At 49.4% G+C, this 8,141-nt stretch overlaps 1 protein-coding gene across 3 annotated transcripts in view; it reads right to left on the bottom strand.

The window, feature by feature from the left end:
* Positions 1–2,985: 2,985 nt before the first annotated feature.
* PCNT (pericentrin) overlaps positions 2,986–8,141 on the bottom strand; it is a 135,532-nt gene continuing 130,376 nt past the window's right edge. For all 3 annotated transcript variants that reach the window (XM_047099257.1, XM_047099258.1, XM_047099259.1), the window contains 4 exons: positions 7,936–8,012; positions 6,030–6,150; positions 4,136–4,263; positions 2,986–3,451 (listed from right to left, as the gene is read on the bottom strand). In XM_047099257.1, coding sequence (XP_046955213.1) covers positions 3,408–3,451; positions 4,136–4,263; positions 6,030–6,150; positions 7,936–8,012 — 370 coding nt within the window. In that variant the 3' untranslated portion in view covers positions 2,986–3,407. The remainder of the gene's footprint in view (positions 3,452–4,135; positions 4,264–6,029; positions 6,151–7,935; positions 8,013–8,141) is intronic.

Raw genomic sequence — 8,141 nt, 5'->3', positions numbered from 1 at the left:
AGTGTCTACACTTACAGCTAGTGTCTAAAGTGGGGCAGTCCAGGTAGTGTCAGAATTAAGGTGTACAAATGTAAATTGCATGAACAGGTGGTCTGGGTTCCCATTAAATTTCCCTGAGTTGTCCCCATGCCTCTGTCCACTCCTGTTTGGACATGGATTTGCTTTCCTTGCCCAAAGCTCATTTGTGGACCGCCCCCCACCCCCAAATTCGTGTTCAGCATCCCTGCTTCTCACAGAGAGTGTGGCATTCCCTTTTACTGTTAACTCCCATCACCCGGAAGGAGCTCTCCTGGCGGATGGTGGAAAGGCCTGCCGACTCGAGGCACCCCTCAAGGAGCCTTTCCTCCCACGGCAGGGGAGCCTGGGGGTGAGCCGGGCACAGCCCCTGTTACCGTCATGCCAATGATTCCGGAGCAATTTCTGCTTCTCGTCCTGTGACACTGGGCTCTGCTGTCCCAAGGGAGCTGCTTCCTCCAGACAACAGTCCCTTTCAACAAGAGCAGACTGTCCCCTGAATCAGCAGGGGCGGGGTTGCTGTATGGGCTGGTGTGACTGGCCCCAATCACCACAGGGCAGCTGGATGGCAGCCCACAGTGAGGACAGGAAAACCCATCTGTAGCCCATCCTCACCAGGCACCTCTTGGTACTCGGTAATTTCAGACTCAACTGTAAGAGGAGAAAACAAGGGACATCTTCTAAAACCAAGACTATTATGATCTCAAATCTTTCTGGTGGGAAGCTTATGTCACCCAACCAGCCAAGGTGCTGGCTGAGGACCAGGAAACAAGGCCCTGGCGAAGGAAGAGGTGATAAATGTCGAGTAGGGCCTCGTGGCTCCATGCAGAGCAGGGACACCTTCCCCTTCCATCTCCCCCACTTTGTGTGACAAGCCACAGTGCATCAGCTGCACAAAGTTGTGAAGGGCTGACCCAGTCCTACAGGCGAAGGCTGTCTCCCCTGGAGAGCAGCACTATTGAGATGTAGCCCCGTGTGGGCCTTGGAGAGCCCCAAGGCCATCGTAGATAACTCACCTCAGGCAGGCGGATTAAGTTACGTCTCAGTCATGTGTGTGAAGGAGAACACATGCTCAGTAGACAAGGAGTAGACGCGCTGCCCACGTGCCTTCAGATCAGTTCTCGCCCGTCTGTCCTGCACAAGGACCGTCCCAGGCTCCCTTGTCCGTTCTTGGCCGACAGGAGGGCGAGAGGACAAAGATGGACGTTTCTCTGGAGGCTGACACGTCTCATCATGTGGTCAGCTCCCGCAAGAGCGCCCTGTCCCTGTGTCCCTGACCGCCCCTGGGTGCCAGCAGCTTCTGGCCGGGCTCAGAACAGCGCCCCTGCCTGCAGAGTAATCAAATCCTTGTATTAAATCCCTTGTTTGGAAACCCAGTGTGGTTTCTGTTTCCCGGTCTGAGCTCTGATATAGTATCCTACGTTAGAGTAAGACATCCTAGCCCAGACTGTGGGTGGTATTTTTTCATCTTTCGTTACGAAAATTTTCAAACAATAACCATATACCATTCTATGAGCCAGATTTAATATTTTACAAAGATTTTGCCATGCTTACTTAATCCATATTTGTGTGTATTTTTTCCTACCCATAGAGCCATCTCAGAGTGCATCCGGTGGTTGTAGCCCCTTGTTCTTAATAATTCGGCATACAACACCTAAGAAAGCAGCATTCTGTTACATAACGGTCAGCACAACCGGGAATTAAAATTCCCTTAAAAGCTATTATCCAGTACAGGTTCAGTTACCCCCAAAACCATCTTTATAGCCGTTGGTCCTCAATTTAGGAACTAAACTTCACACCCATCTCATTGGTTGTGTCTCCTGTTTCTTTTCACTGAGAACAGGCCCTCATCAATGCTGTCAATCTGATGAGACTAGGTGAATCACTTATAGAATATCCCATGTTTGGGGGCACCTGGGTAGTTCAGTCGGTTGAGCGTTTGACTTTGGCCAGGTCATGATCTCACGGTTTGTGACTCTGTGCTGTCAGCTTCAGATCCTCTGTCCCCTCCCTCTCTGTACCTCCCCCACTCATGCTGTCTCCCTCCCTCAAAAATAAATAAAACATTTAGAATATCCCCCACGTTTGTCTTTTTTCCTCATGGTTTTATGTCATTTGTTCCTCCATCTATAAACCAGGAGCAGCCACAGGAGACACCGTGCAGTTCACCCATCATCACACCCAGAGGCCCAAACGCCAGGCCGCCCGCTGACCCATGGGTACTGTGCTTTTAGGACCTGACCTGATTATCCTGCCGTGGGTTGCAGAACGGCGGGTCTCTAATGGGATAGTCCCCTCCTTATTAATTAGCTGGTACCTTTCCATAAGAAGAATGTTCCCTCGCCTACGAGGATGACTGGCCGTTCTCCTTTGGAAGGCAGGGTGAACGCCTCTTTCTCTTTAAGGACCAGCTCCCACAGGTACTGAGCTGGGGTGATGGTCACTTCTGCTGGTGGCTCTAAATGAGGCCTCCCACATGGACATTTATTCTGTATCTGATAACCAACCAGATCACTATTCTTCTGGATGCGGAACTGAAGAGACACGTCCAGGCTTCAGCGACAGCGACCAGCAGAGCACAGAGCTCGGCAGAAAAGGTGGAAAGGCTGTAAGGAACTGGCCTCACAGTCGTGGTAGCTGCTGCACAGAAAGTGCAGACGCACACCGGTGCTGTAGGCCGGAAGGAACATCTATCATGGAAGTAAGCTGTGATTCAGAAAAAATGGTTTTGTGTTAAAGCCTATGCTCAGCAGAATAAATGTCATACTCAGAGGTCCTGAAATCACATGGAGATACTCAACTAGGAAACCAAGTAAGACCCAGCAATAGGCAAGTGGCTACCTGTCTTTACCAGGTGAGGAACACTTTGTGTCCCTCCGAAAACCCTGACATACAGGAATTCCCAGTCTCTGTTTTGGTTTCTTGCCACTGATAAAGCAAATTGGAGAAGACTGAAACACAACACAAGGGCCGTTCACAAATAAAATAGTGCTGGACTTTTATTCTTTTTGGTTTTTGTGTGTTTGTGTTTTTACACCAAGTCCCCATCTGTACACTTGAAGAAAATAAACAACAGGAGGCGGGCAGGGGCTCTGCCAATGTGCCCGGGGCAGGGCAGACGCCTGTCACTCATGAGCGCACACGTCACCTCAGGAAGGTAAGGACCTAAGACGTACTGAAATTACACAGAATATACTCCACTTGGCTTTGTAGTATTACAAACAGGTGAGAACACCTAAGGAGCCGCACTAGGGGGGCTGGCATCTCAGGCACGTGGGGAGACTGGGTGCTGCCCAGATGCCACGCCACAAGCTTTCCTTAGACAAAGGAAAAAGAACCCCAATCTTCTCCTCGAGTAGAATTGTCGTAGGTAAGAGCCGCGAGGATTTTATTCATTGTTTAATTTTCTGGTGGCAGGATTTCTTTGAAGTACAATCTAAAAATAAAGAAAAATGACGTAGCAATTCATTAGAACTCTTCATGTGTCTCTTAAGAATTTCATGATACTGAAACAGTACCACTGAATTAATCTCATTTATGGTAAAAATAAGAATTACAACTAAAATATACAATGGCTTAAACTACGTTAGTGAAGGGGCGCCTGGGTGGCGCAGTCGGTTAAGCGTCCGACTTCAGCCAGGTCACGATCTCGCGGTCCGTGAGTTCGAGCCCCGCGTCGGGCTCTGGGCTGACAGCTCGGAGCCTGGAGCCTGTTTCCGATTCTGTGTCTCCCTCTCTCTCTGCCCCTCCCCCGTTCACGCTCTGTCTCTCTCTGTCCCAAAAATAAATAAACGTTGAAAAAAAAAAAATTAAAATTTAAACTACATTAGTGAAGAAGCCCCCACAAATTCTATCCTGAAACATAATTATTTGTTCCCTGTGAGCATAAAATGGAGCAAAAGGCCCAGCCAGTGATCAAGCAAATGGATCCCCACGCTCACACTGAAGACACTGCTCACACTTCTGGAGGTGCCTTCACCCAACGATCCTACTAACAATGGTTAATTATTAAGACCGAAAGTAACAACACTTGCTAACCTGAATACTACAGCCTCTGCGATGTTACTTTTCGTTCCCAGAGTTCAGTGTGTTATTTTGGAAAACAGAGAACTTTTATTACCTGGAGGTGCCCCGCCCAGTCTTTGCTGGATCATCTCTAAATGATGAATATATTCTGTCAACGAATGTTCAGGGTCTTGAGAAGCAGTCAGGGATCTTTCTGATTTTGAATTTGAGGATGGAGCGGATCTTCAAACAAACACATAAAACAAGAGTGGAAGTCAGCACCCAGAGCACAGACAGGCAGCAGGGAACGGGGTGAAGCAGACAAACATCGCCTTCATATCCTTTACCACGAAAAAAAAAGTGAAGCATGTACATACGTGTGTGTGCGTTTGTTCGTTTTGGTTTTTAAAATGTAGTTATGCGTGTATGTGTGTATGTACATATGTATGCAAATTCTACGCCCAACGCAGGGCACAAACTCACGACCCTGAGATCAAGAGTTGCACTCCCTGCAGACTGAGCCAGCCAGGCGCCCCAAAAGTAAGGCATTTTTTAAAAATGCTATGTAATGCTTTTAAAAACCAACTTCTATAAAATGTTGCAGGCTTAAAATGACTAAAACTTACTGTATACTATGGTTTTACTCATAAAATCGTCATGTATGAATTCATTATCCCAACTGGTTTTTGCACCACTGTCCCTCAGACCCACCTCTTCTTTGTGCCCTGAGGGTGACCCAACTACCCACGGGACTTTTCCGATGGTCCCGAACTGTCCCCTTCACTGGAGGTACAACCCGTCCCATTCTGGTCCCTACTCAGTGCATCTTCCTCCTGGTCCTCTGCTGTCACTGTCTCTCAGGGTAGGGACACTTCCTGTTCATCCTCACCCCGTCCACATTGGAGAGGCCTCGGCCACCAGACCAGGAACCTCTGCCTTCCCCACACAGAGTGGACACGTGTGCGTTCCCTGACTTGCTCGTGGCTGGGCCAAAGCCAAAACTTTCATGATATGTCTCCCTGAGGAACTGCACACGTTGGTGGAACGTCATCAGCACAGGAGATCAAGACCCGGACGCACAGCACATGCGCCTGGGCTGCCCCGTGGCACGGCTGTGGCGCCTGTGTGTACTGCACCACTTCTCCTGTTGGGACAGCCACACCAGTGGTCGCCACACTCCTGAAGTGTGGTCTGCACTGACATGCCACCGTCAGCCAGGGGCATGGGGTGAAGGAGCGAATGCCGGTCAATGGCACTTCGGAGACAGTGCTGTACCCTAAGAGTGGAGCTTGCTCTGGAAAGCTCACTCAGAGAAACAGAAGACTGGATGTGTGTGCAAACACCCACAAAGATGCAAACTGAATTCTGCTACACATTTTAAGGGTGTGTTGCAAACACTGGAGGTCATGTTGTTGAAAGAATTACATAAATGACTCCTGCTCTAGATTTCCTCACACGAGCATTTGGACAGGATGGTCACATGGTTCAATCTGCAGAAATGCAACGGAAGTCACATCTTCCGTAATTAGCACCTGGATGAGAAATCCCTCTGTTGGGAAAACACGCTCTGGGGACAAGGCAGGGCCACATCCCACCACCCCCACCAGGGCCTCAGGACGTGCCGATTCCATATAATCCTGGCTCAAACCCTTAGGCCATTATGGAAAGCTTTCCTCAATTTAATTTTTAAACAAACCTGCATTCTACCATCCAACCACAAGTGCTCCTATCTCTTAAAATGAAAAGGGCTCTTCCCCACCTAAAATAACCTATGGATGTTTAACTGTGTTGCTGTAACATCTCAACTGCCAACTGAGTGCTAAGTACAGAGATAATATCATGTGTGCAAAACCCCAATCCCAGAGAACTATGGTGAGCCCACCAAGGCCTTGCGTGGCTGTGTGCACGTCTGGGGAGGGGTCCCGCGGTTGGAGACAGCCCCGTGCACAGCGGCTGCGCTACGGCGCGGGCCCGGCTGCAGTGAAAACGCAGCCTCGAAGTACACTCACCTCTCCCTCTTGCACGGGGAAGCTTTCGGCACAGGGTCCCCAGTGTGGCTGGAGGATGCATCCCGGGTTGGTGGGGACGTGCTGGTTTTGGGTGGAGGCTGCTGCCGTGGCATCAGGAATCCTTCCCCCACAATCGTTTAACAACAAAGGGAATAGGAAAAGAGATGAATGCCTTTTAGTAGGAAGGACCCTCTACCAAAAGTTAAGCTTTTAAGATCTGCATGGCAACTTCAAACATTTTAAAAATACCCTATTTATAAAAATTATGCCTTAGAGATTTAAAAAAATGTTTTTTAATATTTAATTTTGAGAGAGAAGGTGTGTGTGACCAGGGAAGGGATAGAGAGAGAGGGAGACAAAGTATCTATCTAAAGCAGGCTCCAGGCTCTGAGCTGTCAGCACAGAGCCGAACAAGGGGCTCAAACCCATGAACCGTGAGATCATGTCCTGAGTCGAAGTTGGACGCTTAACCAACTGAGCCACCCAGGCACCCCTGAATTTTTTTTTTTTTTATTATTTTAGGCCATCTCTACACCCAATGTGGGGCTCGAACTCACAACCCTGAGATCAAGAGTTACATCCTCCACCAACTGAACCAGCCAGGCACCCCTAAAAATTGTTTTAAAGAACGCGGGGCACCTGGGTGGCGCAGTCGGTTAAGCGTCCGACTTCAGCCAGGTCACGATCTCGCGGTCCGTGAGTTCGAGCCCCGCGTCGGGCTCTGGGCTGATGGCTCAGAGCCTGGAGCCTGTTTCCGATTCTGTGTCTCCCTCTCTCTCTGCCCCTCCCCCGTTCATGCTCTCTCTCTGTCCCAAAAATAAATAAACGTTGAAAAAAAAAATTAAAAAAAAAAAAAAAAAAAAAAAAAAAAAATAAAGAACTCTATGGGCGCTTTGGCAGCTCAGTCAGTTGAGTGTCCGACTCGATCTCAGCTCAGGTCATGATCCTACGGTCGGGGGACTGAGCCCTGCCACAAGCTCCACACTGAGCTGCTTAAAATTCTCTCTCTCCTGCTGCTCCGCTCCCCACTGGTGCTCTCTCTTTAAAATATGAATGAATGAATGAATGAATGAATGAATGGAACTGTTCTTATTTTAAAAAAGAAAAAAAAGCTCTACAAGAACCCTGAGTTTTGATCACCTGTGTTTTGCCCTTGGCTGCAGGGCTGACCTGACCCCAGCACGCATGCGGGCAGTGCCTCCAGGGGATCCTGGGGGCAGTAGTGAGGAGGGTGTTCCTCCTCCCCATTTTGAGGAGAGGTCTCCAAAGAGGGAGAGGCAGAACCCTGGAGACCACCAGGTGCACCTGGTGTAGGAGAAAACTCTCCTAAAGGCCTGAAGGTCGGAAAGCCGTTTTTATTTCAAGAAGTAACAAACAGGTAGGAACCAAAGCTGATCAGTGACTAGGGAAGCCCAGTCCCCTGATGGGTCAGCCCTGGGGGCAGAGCTCAGGGGGCACCGCCTACTGGCAGCCTCCCACCAGGCCCCCGAAGCCCCAGAGGACAAGGGGCCGCGTGCCCCATGACAGGGGCATTCTCTGTGCTTGTGCGTGGGTCAGCATGGCACCTGGGGACCAGGTGTGGCTGATCCAGCAGGCAGCGGTGCCCCAAGGACAGATGTGGCCATACCAAGCAGAACATCACTTGGTTTTGGACAGTAAGATGGACCTTCTACTAAATGAGTTATTGGTCAACATATTTAGCATTTCTACATTTTTTCAACCATTAACTGTGTAAACCCTGGGTTTTTCTACGCTTCCCAACGTTAAAGCCATTTTCCTTCTGAAGCCATCTCGCCTCGCTGCCAGCGTCCCTGGATGTACTGATTTCATATTTGCTTTACTGCGTCTCCAATGGGCTCAGCCAGCACCTGGCTCCCGGCGGAAAGGGGTTAAGCAGGGGGCCCACCTGGGCGGGCCGCTCGGCCTTGCACAACAGCTCCTTTTCGATCTACTTCTTGCCACTTCTTAACCAAAAAACGCAGTCTACAAAGGAAAAAAAAGGACACAAAACGTTGAAAACTAGAGCAAATAGGAGTGAAAAGAACAACGAAAATCCAGACGTGATCTACGACTGGAATCAGACTCAGGTGGGCCCCCACTGTCTTTGTGGTG

This window comes from Lynx rufus, unplaced genomic scaffold (genome assembly GCF_022079265.1).
Source record: "Lynx rufus isolate CCGP_SWC_20201006 ecotype Redwood Valley unplaced genomic scaffold, mLynRuf1.p SCAF_5, whole genome shotgun sequence".
Lineage (NCBI taxonomy): Eukaryota > Metazoa > Chordata > Mammalia > Carnivora > Felidae > Lynx > Lynx rufus.
The sequence above is the reverse complement of the archived record's forward strand: the minus strand, read 5'-3'. Positions and strand labels throughout refer to the sequence as shown.